Here is an 18,884-nt window from a genome sequence, read left to right as displayed (position 1 = left end):
CCACCTCTACTGTCACAGGTGGTATGCTTCTGAATCTCAAGTAGATCTCGACGAAAGAAGAATGGAGGATGAAATTAATGGACTATGCAGAACTAGATAAACTAACAGGAAGGATTAGAAAACTGCGGGACCAGAAATTTGCAGAAGACTGGTGTAAATTTACAGATTATTTGAAAAGTAATTGTGATGATCAGACTACGTTTGTAGGTTTGCAAGAAGTTTTGTGAGGTGAATTATTGGAACTATTGCAAAAATGGATAAAAGGGAGGATGGTTAGTTAAGATAATTAAAGGCAATATGAATTTAAGAAATGCATAAGAAGTGGTTAAAATGGTGGATCATCAGAGGTGCTGATGGAAGTCCAAAAAACGATTGTATAAGTGGTGAAGTTTTGTGGTATGTATTCTAATTTATATGTTAAAATTAATAAATATTATATATATAAAAAAGAATCTCAAGTAGAGGGAGTGCTGTTGCACTCAGGTCCTGCTTCTGGGCTTCTGGTTGGCCACTGTGAGAATAGGATGCTAGACCAGATGCTGGCCTTTGGCCTGATCCGGCAGAGCTGTTCTCCTGCCATGTTTTTGCTTGGCAACACCGTCAATGGGAGTTGTTGTCCACCCACATCTGGAAGGCACAATGTTGGCTCTCCCTGCTTTTTTAGCTTGGACTGCCGTCAAAACGCACAATTCTTTGTACCTCTCTGCTTAATGCTCCATTGCAGTCCTTCCTCCTTGCAGAGATACAAGGGGCGTCAGGGTTTTGTTAGCATCTTGCTGCAAATTCACCAGGTTTGCTTTGCGACTGTTAATTGTACAGAATGGGAGGTGCAGGGTGGAAGACATTGGGGGAAAGGGAATAAAAATGAAATCTCTGTTTTCTACAATGCTTCCTTTTTCCTAACATTTTTTTTAAAAGGTGCATTTTGAAGAGGATTCACGTGGCAAATGCTTGGAACTCCTGGGCTTCAGGAAAGATGACCTACGGAAAAAGGTAAATGCTAATGCTAATAATAATAATAATATTTGTACACTACCCCAGGCACAATGTTTTTTATGAAGCTGTTGGCATGGTCAGTCATCAGTAATTCTGTGTATAGAACTGAATGGCTGGCACCTCATTGGCTTTTAATGGAATTGGTTTATTGTGTTGATATTTATGTGTTGTAAATAGCCTTGGGGTTTTTAATATAGGGTATTGTTTTTTAAAAAATTAAATAGAAATGAACTAAAAGGTTTTCATTATACAGACGTGATTGAGTCTCGAATGTACCTTAATACCCTGCTCCTTCATATCATTTGCTTTCTCTTGACAAGTAAAGGCCAGATTGACACACTAAATAGAAATAGCCTTTAAAAATATGTGTGCCAGTCTTTGAAACAGCTTTTTAAAATACTAGATTGACATGTGATAGAATAGGTCCTTCAATAAGCAGAGGAAAGTGTTGCAGAAAAAGAGAGTTGTCAGTTGGGAGCATTGAAGGTTTCAGGGGTTCCATTCCAAGATAATCCATAATTCTTTTTCCTTCCCTTCAGGTTTCTTTAGCTCTCCATAAAGAGAGTCTTCATGGTAGAGAACCAGAAGAGGTAAGGAAACAAATGCAAGGTTTTATTATGCAAATGGGATGGAGTTTGGAACTTAGCTCACTTTTCCTGCAATGTCATTTCTTTGGCAGCCTAGTATTTGCTCAAAAAGACATGAATAAGCCAAGCTTGCCGTCATGTTAACCTGCATTTTACAAGTTGCACTTCGGACAGTAAAGGTTCATATTAATTGCAGAATAAAACTTCAGCCTTTTTTTAAAAAGACTGTGCAGGAGTTATTTGCTTTTTTCATTACTCCAATTAACCCAGTTCACAGGAGATAAATCCACCTTGACCCAAGTCTTTATGGTTTGCCTCCCTTCCTCCTTCTCCCCATTAATGTTCTTTACAATTCTGATGTGGCCTCTGCGGCAGCATTTTATGTTGTTGTTGGGCGTCTTGACAGTGTAATAATACATCTCACTAACCTTCCCTACTTTCTCTGGAAAGAGTTATTACACATTGTCTCCACAGAGCCAGTGCTCCCCCCCCCCCCGCTGAGTTCTGAATCTATAATGTTTAAAAGGTTGCTGGAAACCTTTGAAGAATGAAGGCCATAGATCTCTCCGAAATCCTGGCTTGAGAGGAACAGGAACTGCAGTGCTGCTGCAGTTTTGTGCTACTGAGGAAAGGCGGGGGGAATAGCGAAGCTTTGTAAATTCAGGAACTACTTTCTCCAGCAGGGTTAGAAGCAGACAGTGGATCAGAGTATAATCAAGGAAATCACTTTAGATTTGGGTGCCTAATATAACCAGCTTTTCCATAGTGCCTAATATAACCAGCTTTTCCAGCATTTATAAACAGCCTCAAACCCTTGAAAATCTTTCTCTAAATGTTTTGTTGCTGCAGCACCTCCACATGACCCAAACATAGCCTGAATAGGGAGCTGTGTGTTCATTCGCTAAGAGCTTTGCTTACTAATGACTTCCTGGTGTTTCTTTTCCTTATGCCTCGAGTCCATTTGCTCCTCAATCTTAATCCCAGTCTTCTTTTTTCCTGCATCGCTTTCCTCCTTCTCTCTTTCCCCTCTCTAGTCCACTCTCTCCCCTTCCCGTTCAATGTTCTAATTCGCCTCCCTTTTAAAGCATCTGTAGCACCTCTTTTCTGCAGCCGTACGTTATTTATTCATCTCTCTGTGTCTCTTTTGTGCCTAAAGGCACCTGGGGCAGCTCATTAGAAAGTTATTTTGAAAACTAAATGTAGCTAAAATGCCGCAAGATAAATAAGTGAAAGTGAGCAATAAAGGCTTGTAAAACCGTAATAGGAGGAAGCACTCACAAACCAATGCAGGCGAAGAAAAGCAGTTGCAAAAAGCCCATGGAAATGAGATGGTCTTTACAAGCCATCAACACCAAGAGGGGGGAGCAGGGAAGTTTTGGACCTGCCAAGGGGCCACCACTGAGAAGGCCCTGCATTGCGTACGCTCCCACCGAACTTTAGACGGTAAGGGATGTGGAGCAGGGCCTCTGCTGACGATCTTAACAGTCAGGCAGAATAATGTTGGGTTAAGGAAACACAATTCCAGCCTGTATCAAGAACTAAGAGTCAGCATCTAGGATCTTAGGCAGACCCACATAGTTTTGTTCTGATCACAGTTTTCATAACTTTGACACTTTCGACACTGAGGGAAAGTGTCAGCAAAGTTGATGTTTGCCTGTGATGGCAGGCATCCTCAAGCAAGCCTGCAAATTATTTCTCTCTCCAGATAACAAGGGATAGTATCTTGCCAGCTACTAATGGCCGTGCAGTTTCTGCTGAACTTTCTGGTTCATAGCACAGGGTTTCCCGTAAGGAAATAACATGCATTCTGCCACTAAGCTACCCTCCTTATCTTGAGTATTTTTTTTTATCCCTGACTGTCGCTTCTGTGAGCTTGCCTTCTACCCATTCCTTGTCTGTGTGTGGGTTGAAAATATCCTCCTATCTGAGAGTCAGTGTGGTCTAGTGGTTAGAGTGCTGGAACAGGGTCCGGGAGACCAGGATTCAACCACAAAGCTTACTGTGTGACCTTGGGACACACAGTCTACCACACAGGGCTGTTGTGAAAATAAAATGGAGAAGGGAAGAACCTTTTCCCCTGTTTTAAAGGTCCTTAGAGAAAAGGTGGCGTATAAATACAATACGGTTGGATATTTTGACAAACATTTATTAACAGGGTGTGAGATGATTTGGAAAGGAAAGCCGAGAAAGACGCCGCCTTTTTGTCTTCAGTTGGGTGCATAGGTTTATACTAACAATGGGAACTGTTTGGTGCTGGCTCTAACTGCTTTGGTGTCTTTCTCTCTGCCTAAAACTTTTGAAAACATCCTTTCCTCTTCTGTGGGAAAGAATTTAGAGGAATCTGACCAGCCAGTGCAGAGTGATGGCGAAGAAGGTGTGGCAGCTCAGGATCAGCTCTTGGGAGAGGTATTCACTCTCTTCTGTACTAAACATTGGGTGCTTGGTTGCTGACTCCCAACTATTCTGTTTGCTCTAAAATATTCATATCCCGTACACTCATAGACAGGAGACTGAGTGGGGCAGGGATGGGGAGTCTCAGGCCCCATAGGGCTGAATGTGACCTTGTTGGAATTCCCTCTAGGCTATACCCCTTCCCCAGTCATACCCTCCTTGAGTGTTTTTCCCCATACTGGAATTTGTCCCTGAACTCTGATAAAACCTCTTGCTTGCATTAGAGTGGAGGATAGAAGTGGACGAGAGATGTCTCTGTGTAGAAACCAGTATACATGTGTAAAATTTACATTAATTGCCCTGCCCACTTTTGCCTCTGGTCGTGCCCAGCACTTGCTCTGCACACTCTTGCCTCTGCCCCCCAAGAAGGGTTGTGGGGCTACCTTTGAAAGTGACCTGGAAACTACAACTAATCCAGAATGCGGCAGCTAGACTGGTGACTGGGAGTGGCTGCCGAGACCACATAACACTGGTCTTGAAAGACCTACATGGGCTCCCAATACGTTTCTGAGCACAATTCAAAGTGTCGGTGCTGACTTTTAAAGCCCTAAACGGCCTCAGTCCAGTATACCTGAAGGAGCATCTCCACCCCCATCGTTCTGCCCGGACACTGAGGTCCCGTGCTGAGGGCCTTCTGGCAGTTCCCTCGCTGCGAGAAGTGAGGTTACAGGGAACCAGGCAGAGGGCCTTCTCAGTAGTGGCACCCTCCCTGTGGAACGCCCTCCCACCAGATGTCAAAGAGAAAAATAACTACCAAACTTTTAGAAGGCATCTGAAGGCAGCCCTGTTTAGGGAAGCTTTTAATGTTTAATAGGTTATTGTATTTTAGTGTTCTGTTGGAAGCCGCCCAGAGTGGCTGGGGAAACCCAGCAGATGGGCGGGGTATAAATAATAAACTATTATTATTATTAATAATTATTATTATTACTACCATAGGCTGACAAAGGTCCACCATTCCTGTAGAAGGATGTGAGTGCAAGGCTGTGCATTTTCTGCACTAAAAATTACCCAGATTCTCTTGCACCAATGGGGGAAGAGAAAGAGTCAAAGTTTGCAGCTTGAGTAAATGCAACCATTAACCCAGGTTATATGTTTTTCCTGTGAAGGCTAGGCATTGGTTCTTCCCCCTGTTGCACAGTACAGCTTAACTTTCTTTTGATATGGGCCTTGAGAACTGACATGCACCAGGGGGCAGCAATGCCTGGAAACCTTTTTTTTAGGACACCCACTTCCTAACTCCCATTGCTTGTGGGGAGGATGGAGGTGCCTGGGGAAGAAGCATAAATTTCCAAAGCTGCTCAGTCTTGGGAAGGAGGCCAGTGGCTTTGGATATACGAGCCCCATGCATATTACATGGGCTTTCACTGCTAATGGTGAACAGAGCAGAAGAGCAATAGGTTTGGGTTTCACTTTGTCTGCCATTAGCATAACCAGGAATGTATAGGCTACATTAAATACGCGGAAAGATTTTACTCAGATTAGCATCATCCCCTCTACAAGGATGCTACCCCTGCAAGGCAAATGCAGACTTCCTTTCCATTTTGCCCTCTGGGCTTTGGAGTGTTCTGATGCACGTTATAAAGCTGGAATATACAAATTGTATTACTCAGTTTTACATACTGTCCTTCAAGAGGCCTGCCTTTCGAAGTCACCGGGCATTTTGCCAATTGCATTAGAAATGGACAGCTCGATAGATCTCTCAACCACAGCGGTTTGTTATTTGGGCATTTCATCTGAATGACGTAGCGCCCAATCCTGTGCCTGTTGACTCGAAAGTAAGACCCATTGAGTTCAGCGGATCTTACTCCCAATAAAGGGTGCATAGGGTAGCAGTCCTAAATATGCACAGTTTTGTCACCAGGCTGGGATTCTCCCCCCCCCCCCAGGTTGCGGCAGGATAAAATAAATTTTGTTGATACAACACTTTGTGATATATGTGCAGCCACAATAATGCTCTTCTTTAATAAGTTAGCAGCCTTTTAGGAAAATGACAGTATGAAAGCATATCAGTATATCTTGTTTTCTCACTCAGTTATGGATTAATGTAAATACATTATCATATCCACTCTAAAACCACATTCGTTTCTGCCTATTAGAGTAGAAAAGATGAGACTGCCACTCCGCCATCTGCAGATGAAACATTTAACATTTCCGTCACTGGAGGTAAGGAAAAAATGCCCACATTTTGTACAGAACACCCGGGCTTTTAAACTTGGTTAAACATGAACATTCCTCGGTTCTTTGTTAGGCTGGTGTGATGATGATAAGTGAGTTTCTTTGTTTTCCTGGTTGCAGATATAGACGGTTTGATCACTCAGGCTTTGCTGACGGGGAACTTTGAAAGCGCCGTTGACCTCTGCCTCCACGACAATCGCATGGCTGATGCCATTATACTAGCTATAGCCGGTGGCCAGGAACTGCTGTCCAGAACCCAAGAGAAGTACTTTGCAAAGACACGAGGCAAAATTACCAGGGTACGCAGGCTTTTAAACTGGAAACGTGGGTAAAATATGGGCTAACAACCTCATCCTTTATTCAGAAGACCAGGCAGGCTTCTAGAAGTATCAGATAATCCATGCATCAAGTAAACAGGTATAATGGATGCATAGTAACGTGAGAGCAATTTGTGGGAAGGAATCAGTAGTGAATTTGAAGCCGTCGCTTATATAACAAGTCTGATCGCAAGTGGACTGTTGGCTGGCAGGTCCCCTCTGTGGCCATTCCCCTTAAACACAATTAATATTGATTTCAGTATAACCTTTAATTGTAATTAAGTTAGGAGACAGGGAACTCACGGTAGGGCATAAAATCCTTCCTCCTGCTTCCAGTTTCTTTAACAATGGTTGATGGATCAGCCTTGCATGGGTATCAGCCCAATATTAGATAATGGAGGTTCTACATCATAAATGAAAATTCTCAGATACAGCTAACATGTAGAATTGCCCAATTCTATCTAGAGCTGCAGCATTTAATTAATTGCATTAATCAACGGGAAAACTTCTGATAGTCCTTTAAGAAGTGTCCTCGATTAAGCAGGCAGCAGTTCTTTAAGAAGCCAAAGAAACACAAGGGCTTATACAAACGGCAAATGGCGTTTCCCCTTTCTCTTGCACACAGGAGGAATGCCTCTTGCACACCTGTTTTATAGCAGTCATCATAGTACACCATCTACAAACAAAGTGCACTTCTCGTTTCTGAAGTCCGGCTTAGATTTCATGCAATTGACTAAGAAGCGTATAATTAATCAGGCTGAAGTCCTGGTCCTGCCATGACATTTTTCTTGCATTCTCTTATATTGAGCTAGAACAGGATAAGACTAAATTTTATTGACTTGATCGCTGGATGAAAAAGAGAACACCCCCCCTTTTCTTCCAAGGTGGTGTTACTCCTTGGTAAGCCACTCTCAACCAACAACCCCCCTCCCATCTCCTGCTTGCCCCTTAGATTTGACTGATGTGATGCTTTTCACTTGGTTCCAGCCTCAACTTTGGCAGTCTTTGTGTTTCTATATGCCATCTGTTTTGCATTTTGTGAGAACCGTTTTTCTCTCTTGCTTTGATCCCCAGTGTCCTCCTTCAGTTTTCTGGCCATCAGCCAGAGCAGAGATATCTGGGGATTTGTGTTCATATGTTCACGGGTTACTTTCCCGAGTTCAGCAGGAGTTGTTCTTTTCTAATGGCCCAATTTCTGCCATAGGCTTCTGCTGGTTTGTACTTGACATTCTCCGTTGCCAGCAGAGCTCATTCCCTTCTTCGCCTCGTCCTTCATTTTCCTTGAGGCTGTCAGGCAACTGGAGCAGCAAATGAGGCAGGGCCTTAAAAAGCAATGGAAAACATTCCATTTAGTTTCCCTACATCTTCTGTGATGAAAATGCTGTATAAGCACTTAACACTTGACTTGTGGCACCCTTGCTGATAAGATTGACTGCTGCTGGGTTAAAGTATTCTGCGAACATTAGTGACCAGCAAGCTAATGGTGCAGTCAGCCAAGAAAATCCCCTGGTGCACACAGAAAGATGCTTTCAGACTTTTCCATGTTGGCCCAATTCTCGCTGTAAAGGTAAAGGGACCCCTGACCATTAGGTCCAGTCGCAGACGACTCTAGGGTTGCAGCGCTCATCTCACTTTACTGGCCGAGGGAGCCGACGTTTGTCCACAGACAGTTTTTCTGTGTCATGTGGCCAGCATGACTAAGCTGTTTCTGGCGAAACCAGAGCAGCGCACGGAAACGCCATTTACCTTCCTGCTGGAGCGGTACCTATTTATCTACTTGCACTTTGTGCTTTCGAACTTCTAGGTTGGCAGGAGCAGGGACCGAGCAACGGGAGCTCACCCCATCGCGGGGATTCGAACTGCCAACCTTCTGATCGGCAACTCCTAGGCTCTGTGGTTTAACCCACAGCACCACCCGCATCCCATTCTCGCTGTACTTTTTACTAAAACAGAATAAAACATACACTGCCCATGCTGATGTTCTGGCAAGAATGTGGGGTGTGTGTGTGCTCACGCTTCTGTTGTTTGTCCTATGCTGTGGACATTTTTGAGAGGGCAACAGCAGTAACCAAGAGCTCTTGGCAGAAACTGTTTTGCTCTGTTTTTAGTGGCCCAGGGCTTAAATCTCCATCCACTTCTGCAGTAGCAGAGGCTTGTGGATCTGCCAGACCCAGAGGTGGGCTGTGTGTTTTAGAAATGGACCCTGAGGTCAGTCTTTCTTGCGACTGTGCAAAGTGAGATTTCCCCAAACACTTTCTTTTCTTTTTTTCAGATGGAGCCAAGCTCCCCTCCTAAACCAGCTTCTTTTTTCAGTTGCCTTGTTTACTTTCTCAAGTGTTCTATCAATCTGTCCCACTTGACAGCTGTTCATGCCTCCTAATGATTGAAGTCTCCCTTGTTTGTCCCCACAAACAAGGGAGTTATAGCCAGGTTCCTTTGGCTGTAACACAAAAATAAATCAGTCCTCCGGGAGATGATGATAAGCAATTTAGGCACAGCTTTAGGCAATCAAGTTCCTGAATTAGATTACCAGGATCCTGAAACTTCTAGTGATAAGACAAATGATGCAGTTAATTGTGGCAGTCTTTGTACACCCCTTGGTTTCTGGAACCAGATAGGTTGATGAATAAAACATTCGACGGTGCCGACTAGGCAGAGATTAAGAGGTGCAAAGTTACCGTAAAAGGGCTGGCTCCAGAGAGGGGCTGCTTAAAATGGCGCTCAGCCAACTACGGCTCAACAAAGCCCAGCCCCTTTCCTCCTCTAGGCATGGTGGGGAGAAGCCAGGAGGAGGGAGGGAGGAGGCGCTGCCACAGTGTGTGTTTGGGGGGGTGGGAAATGGCGCAGCCTGAACGATCAGACTCTCCAAGCGGTGATTCCCGAACCTTCTATGGGCTGGATCCAGAAGGCAATTGGGCCAGATCCAGCCCCCGGGCTTTAGTTTGCCGACCCATGGTCTGCGCTATAAAATCCCGGGGGCTTAAATGTTTGTGGATGCGGTGAAGCAACACAGGAGGAGGTAGTGCAGTGCACACGCACCAATGTCCTGCACTCATTGCACCTTCACCGTGTTGGGAGCAGAAGGAAGAGATGATGTTAAATTGTAAGTGAGGATGTAGTAAGGGAGAAGAGCTGTAGGGAGATTAAGATCCGTGAACCGCAGGCAGGAAATGGGGGAGAACATTTTAATTTATCTATTTCTCAAGCGCTGGATGCAGTGTTACAAACTGAGACAGGAAGGCTAGGAGCTGAATGGCACCTTAAACCTTGTTTATGGGCACAACAACGGACTATCTAAGCACACTTTTTTAACAGCAAGACTATAAAGCTGAAAATGAATGAACTTCAGCTGAAATCTTGCATTCATTTTTCACATGGTCCAGTCCTCATCTGAAGACTGCAGAAAAGAGCAAAGCCTTTCTTCCCCTGCTAATATTATTTAGAGGGTCTCTTCTCCAGTATTCAGAGAGCAGCTGGAAGTGGGGAGGCAGAAAAAGGTCCTCCTTTCCTTCCACTGCAGTTTTAATCTGAAATCTTCAGTACAGTACTTCACCCAGAGCTCAGAAACTGCTCAGGCTAATGAAATTCCTTTTCGCAAAACACCTAGAACAATGGGAGTTTTGAACGCGGGTTAGATGTGATTATCAGGCAGAGGGTTGTAGATGAGTCATCTGACTAGTCCATGACTTCCCTTACCTGATAATCTATTTTTCTGTGTGGAAGAAACATTCAGTCAAGCATTCTGTGGTGGTACCTTCCAGGTATCTCACCCGTTGTTTGTGAGAACTAGGCCTCAGAAAGAGGAAACCTTCAAAATGCTGTAGAGAAAGAAGTGGTTAGGGATGATGTAGTTATTGGGTAGGGAGGAATTTGGAGTGTATGATCTTACACCCCAAGTTGTGATAATCACATTTTAATGTTCCTATATGTGAATCAAACCAAAAACAATTCCCTGTAGGCAGGGGGAAGCTAGCACAACTGAAGTGGCTGGACTAAGACCTTTCTCCCTTATGTGCTAGTTTTCTACTTGCAAGGCTTTTTAAAAAATAGGAGAGACATTCCAGAAAGGTGATTCCCACCCCCGCAACCTGCAGTATGAAGTAATATTTTCTATTTTACCACCACATCCTGCTGCATGTGCAGATTAGGCAACTACAGATTTCGCTGGTACAAAACCATGACACAAGATTACTGTAGCGTAGTAGTAACCAGTGAACAGTGTGCATGTCTTTAGATCCTGTTTTTAAAGCAAGCTTTTGCAGAACCGCTTTACTCTCTTGGCTAGGATGCTCAATCGGTAAATGCACAGCATTAGAACAGGGCAGTCATAATACACTTATTTGTTCTCTGCCTTTTCTTCTCAGCTCATCACTGCAGTTGTGACCAAGAACTGGAAGGAGATTGTCCAGTCTTGCGACCTGCAAAACTGGAGGGAGGCTTTAGCTGCCGTGTTGACTTACGCAAGGCCAGATGAATTTGCTGCTCTCTGTGGTGAGGAAACTAGACACAGACGAAGGTGTTGGGTTACTCTTTAATTAAAGTGCAACGTATCTTTTTTATAGCTTGCATTTTCCTTCACTGAAATAAAATATGAACACATCTCATTTAGTAAACAATTAAGCACACAGGATTATTATTATTATTATTATTATTATTATTATTATTATTTAAAGCATTTTTACCTTACCTTTCATCTGAAAAAGGTTTCCATAGCAGCTCCTAAAATATCAATGAAAAGACTGAGCAAACTTGCAGGCTTACATTCTTAAAAGGCACAGCACAAAAGGAAAAGGGGATTTGGAGGGATGAGGCAGGGAAGCAAACTCAAGCACTAATTCTTACAGAAAAAGTTATTATAACCACCAGCTGGAATGGATCAAATTACAGCATGGCTTTAGTAGCCTCCATTTCCTGGTTCCTATAATCATAGGTTTTTCATGATGTCTAGAATGGGCAGCTGAGATTAGCACCAACCATAACTTTGCCAGATTTGAATGTCGTAGCAAATGGTGGCTAGCGGTGGCCAGCAAATGGAAGAGGGAACACTTGAGCCCTTGGCACATTCTGGTCATTTGGAATGCGACTTCTGAACTTGACATTGGTGCATTTTTAACAGCGCAGGTTTTAATAGCATGGATTCAAATATGCACTCTTTTCCTTCTAATTCCCAGATTTGTTGGGCTCTAGACTTGAAAGCGAAGGTGACAGCCATCTGCAGACTCAGGCTTGCCTATGTTACATTTGTGCTGGAAATGTAGAAAAGCTGGTTGCCTGCTGGACTAAAGCTCAAGATGGAAGCACCCCACTTTCCCTTCAGGTAGCTCTTCGTTAACTAGTTCCCTTTTGGGTCTGGTCCCCTGTGAGATAACACGACACCTTTAAACTTTATATGAAATTCTACTGGTAAAAAAAAAGGGACCCACATGCAGATAGAAACTCTTTAATCCAAACTGGCCTGCTTCCCGCTTAACTATTTTCTTTCTCCCCATAGGACCTCATTGAGAAAGTGGTTATCCTGCGCAAGGCGGTGCAGCAGACACAAGTGGCCGACGCCAGCACAGTCGGGGCTCTCTTGGCCGACAAGATGAGCCAGTATGCCAACCTCCTGGCTTCGCAGGGCAGCACCGCTGCAGCTTTAGCTTTCCTTCCCGAGAACACCAACCAGGTAAATGACAACCATATGTCAGGAGTGCTCTGATGGTGTTTCCTGCTTGGCAGGGGGTTGGACTTGATGGCCCTTGTGGTCTCTTCCAACTCTATGATTCTATGGGCTCGGCTTTTGTTTCCCTCCCTTGCCTTAACACTAGATTGGCCTTTGCTAACCTAGCGCCGTCCAGATATTGTGGAGCGCAGCAACACATCAGCCCCAGACCTTGAAGGCAACTGAGGAACTTCAGCTGGTCCAAAATGCAGCTGGGCTTTCACTTACCATCTAGGTCAGTGTTTCCCAACCTTGGGCCTCCAGCTGTTTTTGAACTACAATTCCCATCATCCCTGACCACTGGTGTTGCTAGCTAGGGATGATGGGAGTTGTAGTCCAAAAACAGCTGGAGGCCCAAGGTTGGGAAACACTGATCTAGGTAACCCTGTTTTTAAACAGCTGCATTGATTTCCAGTTCGTTTCCAGGTCCGATTCAAGTTGCTCACATTAGGTTAAAGCCCTAAACTGCTTGCACCCCAAATATCTGAAAGTCTACTTTCTGGAGGGGGGCGGATTCTTGGTAGTTCCACTGCCCTCAGAAGTTTGAGGGTCTTCTGGGAGAAGGTGCTCTCTGTGGCCGCCCCCAAGCTGTGGAATTCCCTCCTCGCAGAGGTTCATTTGGCATCTTCATTATGTAATAATAATAATAATAAATTTTTTTTTCCGTGCCAGAGCTGGGCTCAGGGCGGCTAACACCAGCAAAATTACAATAAATATAATAGGGGGGGCCCAATTTAAAATACAGGTTAAAATGCAATTTAAAATGCAGCCTCATTTTAAAAGTAGCCCATGGATCAAAACCGTAAGGGGAGGGAAAACATAAGGGGCAGACTGAGTCCTAACCAAAGGCCAGGTGGAACAGCTCTGTCTTGCAGGCCCTGCGGAAAGATGTCAGGTCCCGCCGGGCCCTAGTCTCTTGTGACAGAGCGTTCCACCAAGTCGGGGCCAGTACTGAAAAGGCCCTGGCCCTAGTTGAGACCAGTCTAACCACCTTGCAACTTGGGATCTCCAAAGTGTTGTAGTTTCCGTCTGATTCTTAATTTTTTTCATCTATATCCCACCTTTCCTCCAATGAGCTTAAGGAGGCATACATGGTTCGCCTTCCTGTTTTACCTACACAACAACGCTGTGAGGTGGGTCAGTGCGCGTCTGGCCTGAGGTCACCCAGTGAGCGTCATGGCTGAGTGGGGATTTGAACCCTGGTCCCGTAGGTCTCAGTCCAACACTCTAACCCAGTCACCCCCCAACTCGGCCCTCCAGATGTTTTGGGACTACAACTCCCATCATTCCTAGCTAACAGGACCAGTGGTCAGGGATGATGGCATTTGATGCCCAAGAGAGATTTGTATATACATTGGGACCTGCCCTATTCTCTTGATTGCCATCTGTTTTCAATCTTGTATTTTTAAATAGCCGTGGCCCACCCAGGGGCATAAGAAATATAACGATGGTGATGGAGAATGGATAAATGAGTGGTTGAACATTGTAGGGCCCAGTTAGGCCAGGACAGGAATGACTGAGTGGAAATTCCTTGTTGGTTCAGTTCTTCTGGCTTTGGAGCAGGAGCTATGAAGAAGAGCTGTGTTGAAGCTCCGCAACATCTCCTGCCTGCCTGCAAGGTGCGGAACACCCCTCATCTTGCAAGATATATTTGTTTGTCTCCTTGGGTCCCTGCTTTAGCATAGGCAAAAAATTATTCTGCTGCTGCAGTAACTCGAGTCCTCGTGCCTTCTCACGACTCTATTCTCCTGCCACCTTCTGTGCTGAATAACGAATGCACCAGTTCTCTTGATTGGATCCCACTTGCTTGTGGGGTGTATGTGTGCAATTCCGGATGTGAGATCTCCAGGCTGATAATAGATTAAGACTGATGGGGGCTGAAACCGGGAAAGGGGGGGTGGAATTTGGGAATCCAAAAGGTTTATAATTACAATATATTTCATTTCGATTTTGTTTGTTATTGGTATGTAAATTGGGAAATCCGTGGAAGGGAATTTTGGTCGACCTTAGGGGGGAAAAATGCTTCAAGAATAGGAACCGATGTATAAGATTGATGTTTAAGTTTGCATAATGTAAAGTTGGTTTTTTCCCCCTTTTTTATAAAAAAGGAATTATACTAAATGAAAATAAGGTTATCAAAATACAAATTTAGAAGTTTAAAAGTCAAATGGTTTTCAGCAGTAATGTTTAAGTTAAAAGAAAAGAAAGGGCAAAAACTAAATGAAATTAAGGGAGAGGACTTGCTGAATAATTGGAAATTGGAATACAGAAAGGGGGGGTAGGAGGAGGTCAGTGAACTAAGGTATAAGAAAATAAGGGATTGAAATTATACTTGTTTTTTGTCTGTGTTTTGTTTGTGTGTATATATAATTTTTGAAAATCTCAATCAATATCTATTAAAAAAAATATATGTGTGCAATTCCTTGTGGTTTCTTTCCTCTTTGCAGCCAAACATCATCTTGTTGCGGGAAAGGATTTGTAGAGCTCAAGGAGAGCTTTCCCGGGCCCCAGAAGCACCAAAGGTACCTTACGAAAGACAGCCTGCAGCACCCAGGGGGAGAATTGGACCTGCGGCTGGCCAGGCGCAGATGCCACAAGTCCCAGCCCAGCAATACTATCACCAGGTAACGGACACCTTCAGCAACCACACTTCAGCATCTGTGGACACCCAGCTTTGCTGCAGCATCATTCTGCCTAATATTCTGAGCATTCAGCGCCTGCAGTGTCTGTATGCAGTGCCTCTTGCAAGTCTTTCCAGCAGCAACTTCTGCGTGTCCTTTCTGCAGTTTGTACACGTGCTTTTCTGAAAAGCGATCATGGGAATCTTGCGAGCCAGCCTGCCTGAGTGTTCATTTTGATGCCACGCAAGCTTTTGCTGATGTGAAATGCTCTTTTAAATGCCGAGTGTTGTAGCCTTAAATCCTGCTTGGGATATTTCCGCCTGCTTTCTTTTCTCCTCGCCCTCCACCACCCTTTGTGTTGCTTTAATTCCCTGTGCAGATAATGAATTTGGGGCGTGTTTTGCCACTACCCTTTCAGCTTGAAATAAGCTGGATATTTTGCTCCAAGGCTTATGGCTCCTCAGCCTTCCGATATATTTGCCAGACAGCTATGATAGCAGACTTAAAACACAAGTTAGGGCAGGCTTGTAAATGCAATGTTGTCTGGGTGATCTGTAGTGAGCAAGCATCTTCTCCAGGTGACCAAGCCTAGAAGTGTTTATAAGCTAAAAGAAAAGAAAATGTTTTATTTGATGCAACAAATGACAAGTATAAATGTTTGTGGAGAGGTGGCTCCTGAACGATTTTATAGCTTAGAAGCAGCCTATTTGCAAGGCTGTTCTTATGGATAGAGAGCATGAAACTTGTGCATCATTGTTCTATTGCCTCGAGAGACCAGCACCAGAGGATGTGTCCCCCCTGGCAGTTGACTTTGGGATGTGCACATTCTTCTCTTCTTTAAGCACACATGTTGTTGGCACACATCTGTCTCAGAATGGAGTGTGCCCCCGGGGGTGAAGTTGGAACTGCTGCACCAGAGTGACTTCCCCGGACACACTGCCTGGGCAGTGGGTAAGGAGGTCCTGGGCTGCCCAGACGACAAGACCCTCCTCTCAGCCTCGCTGATGTGGTCCAAAGGAAAGCGGAATGGTATATTGTAAATGGGAATGGCTCATATTGTCTGTGAAGACATGTGCTGGACAGGCTCAAGAGTCAGTGCTGATTTCACCCTGTTTCTGATCTGAAAGGCAAAGCACAAATCAATCTCTGTATGTGGCTGAGTCTTAAAAGCAGGCAGAAGCTGCTCTGCTCTTTGGGTCTTGCTCCTTTCCTTTGTGTATCTTAATTACATAATACCATGTATTGATTCTGCAACGATCATAATGTGTCTTACTTCCGCCTTGATGTTGTACAGTGGTACCTCGGGTTACATACGCTTCAGGTTACAGACGCTTCAGGTTAGACTCTGCTAACCCAGAAATATTATCTCGGGTTAAGAGCTTTCCTTCAGGATGAGAACATAAATTGTGCGGCGACAGCAGGAGGCCCCATTAGCTAAAGTGGTTCTTCAGGTTAAGAACAAGTTTCAGGTTAAGAACGGACCTCCGGAACGAATTAAGTTCTTAACCCAAGGTACCACTGTAATATCATCAGGCCTTTTGTTTGTGCGACAGCACTCATTGGCACAGAGTTCCAGCACCTCTTTTTTTGCTGCCCATAGCAGCCATTTTGTGCTGGCACCCATGCCACTCATCAATATAAGCATGGGCACCTCATGTTTTTTTTAACAAGAACATAAAAGCATTGCATGGCATTATCCCAACCCAGCACCTGCAATAGCCACAGAGCAGTCTGGTGCCCATGCTGAGTTTTGTGTGGCCAGGTGTGCTCTGTATGTTTGTGTGTCCTCCACCCTCAGTCCACGTTCTCCACTTGTATGCTCTGGGAGTTCCTATCTTCCACAGGGCTCTCTGTCGGTTCCTGCATTTTAAAACAATCCCGGCAATTGAGTATTAGACAAGCAGCACTTGGCACCGAGACTGCAGCTTGTTAGGGATGCAAAACATGCCAAATAAAAGCATCCTAGTCAATCCAACTGCACTAACCAGGTGAAATCTAAATCACCGCTGTGCATTCTCTGCCTTCTTCCCCTTCACTGCTTCTCTTTCCCCTTGCTGCCTTGTCTTGGCTGCTTGGCTCCTCAGAATACAGTGATCGAGGTCTTAAACAATCATAACTGTTAAGTAGCATGGCAAATAGGGGGTTGGCATTGTTTGGTGTGGGCATTTTTTGAGCATTCTGGCTGTTTGACACCCTTTCGGACTTTTTCTTCTTTTTTCATTTCGTTTTATTTTTCCATGATTGGTATCTCTCTGTTCAATTCAGGTTAGAGTTGCCCCTACTGTCACTACCTGGAGTAACAAAAACCCCACTGCCCTTCCCAGCCATCCTCCTGCAGCCTCTCCCTCTGAGACACAGGTATAACATTAATTATTCCTCTTTGAGCAGGATCTGCTCTCCTTGTTATTATTATTATTTAAATAAAAACTGGACACTTGCACACATAATCCCTTTCTATGCCATTCCCATGCTCCCTCCCTGCTCCCATCACCTTTTTTATACACACTTCGCAATTCTCAGCGCATTCCTGGCCATCTGGGAAATAGGCACAGGTTTCAGATCAATCAGATTTCCCAGCTGGCCTTGCTGTATTTCAAGATGTCTTCTGGCCTGTGAATCAGATTTTGTGTTCAATCAATGAGGCCCCCATAGTTTCCACTGGGGGAACAGGTGGGCTTAATTCCTCCCCGCTGCCACATTTCTCCCTCTCTAACAAATTGAATAAATGATTTAGCCCTTAAAAGCACCTTGAGTTGACCGTCCCATTCCCCATAATGAATTAAGCGCACGTTAGGTTTTCTCCATTTTTCGGCATTGCAGGTGGATATTGCCAGTTTCTTGGGCACCCTGTTGCATGTTCTGTCTTTACATTCAAAGTAAGGTGGGAAGTGGAAAAGAATTGTGTGTGAGCTAATGAGTGCTTTGAGAGCAGGACTTTTAACTTTGCAAACTGTCATTCTGGGCCAAGCCTTCGCTTCATATGCACCTAACCAAACCTAACCTTTCTTCTCTTCCCAATTTGTTCCCCAGGGGGAAAACCCTCCTCCTCCAGGGTTTATGCCAGGGACTGTTAATCCCAGCGCACCACCACATCAGCCAGCGCCTCCTGCTTACAATATGTACTCTCAGGTCGCAGCACAACAAGCGTATCCACAACGTAAGTAGCACAATCTTCCTAGTACCCCCCCCTTTATTCTTATTACATTGAGCTTGGTGTGCTATAAACCTAGGTTTGTTGTTGTGGCAACCTTTGAGATCTTCCCCTGGTGCCCACAAAGCCTTTGAACCACCCACTCATCATCACCGCTGCCATGGTCACAAGGGGGTGAAAGTGGTCACATCTTTCTCCCTTGAAAGGTACATAGAGCTGAAGGGGGAAGTTGTGAGACTACGCTCATTCCGTCAGCACCCTGATATCTGCAGATGAAGGGTGGTATACTACTAATAGTAGTAGTAGTATCATATACACACCCTGGCAAGGCAGATTGGATGGTAAGGGGCCTGTTGTGCTACTGGGAGACGTTGCACTGGCTTCTGCTAGAGCATCCGGTTAGCTGAATCCGGACCAATGTTGTGAATAACATGGCAACTTGGATTATTTTCCCCATTGTATCCCAAGAGCCCGGAATGGCTTGTACCTTTTATGACTGTGAAGGAACTTAAACCTGCTCTCCTTCCTTCCTTCTTTCCTTCTTTCCTTCCTTCCTTCCTTCCTTCCTTCCTTCCTTCCTTCCTTCCTTCCTTCTTTCTGTCCTTCCTTCCCCCTCTCCCTGTAACTCTGTTCTCAGCCCACCATGCTGCTCAGGTTCCCTTTGGGATTGACAAATTTCTCTTCAGGCATCATAGAAGCATTAAATAAATGAGCTATGGATTTTGCAGTGAAATAGCTGCAACCTTGTGATATTCATTTGATTTCTTCTCTCCCCATCGCCCCTTAATAACTCATCTGGTAACAGCACTTAACATCCAAGCAATTTCTGCCGGGTAGCATGGTGCAGAGCAGGGAGAGCTTTTGAACAAACGAGTCAAAGAATTG

At 44.6% G+C, this 18,884-nt stretch overlaps 1 protein-coding gene and 1 long non-coding RNA gene across 15 annotated transcripts in view; one reads left to right on the top strand and one right to left on the bottom strand.

The window, feature by feature from the left end:
* The window catches only part of LOC309540187, a 194,202-nt gene that overhangs the window by 93,739 nt on the left and 81,579 nt on the right, over positions 1-18,884 (bottom strand). The window lies entirely within an intron of this gene.
* The window catches only part of SEC31A (SEC31 homolog A, COPII coat complex component), a 61,202-nt gene that overhangs the window by 22,115 nt on the left and 20,203 nt on the right, over positions 1-18,884 (top strand). For 8 of the 14 annotated variants that reach the window (XM_082236309.1, XM_082236310.1, XM_082236306.1 and 5 more), the window contains 11 exons: positions 919-993; positions 1,536-1,586; positions 3,912-3,989; positions 6,131-6,197; positions 6,330-6,508; positions 10,891-11,017; positions 11,698-11,843; positions 12,018-12,191; positions 14,675-14,851; positions 17,114-17,206; positions 17,879-18,005. In XM_082236309.1, coding sequence (XP_082092435.1) covers positions 919-993; positions 1,536-1,586; positions 3,912-3,989; positions 6,131-6,197; positions 6,330-6,508; positions 10,891-11,017; positions 11,698-11,843; positions 12,018-12,191; positions 14,675-14,851; positions 17,114-17,206; positions 17,879-18,005 — 1,294 coding nt within the window. The remainder of the gene's footprint in view (positions 1-918; positions 994-1,535; positions 1,587-3,911; positions 3,990-6,130; positions 6,198-6,329; positions 6,509-10,890; positions 11,018-11,697; positions 11,844-12,017; positions 12,192-14,674; positions 14,852-17,113; positions 17,207-17,878; positions 18,006-18,884) is intronic. The other 6 variants (XM_082236307.1, XM_082236315.1, XM_082236308.1 and 3 more) reach the window with 2 other exon arrangements.

The sequence above is a fragment of the Podarcis vaucheri genome (assembly GCF_965113315.1).
Source record: "Podarcis vaucheri genome assembly, chromosome: 9".
Taxonomy (NCBI): domain Eukaryota; kingdom Metazoa; phylum Chordata; class Lepidosauria; order Squamata; family Lacertidae; genus Podarcis; species Podarcis vaucheri.
This window is presented reverse-complemented; position numbering and strand designations above follow the sequence as displayed.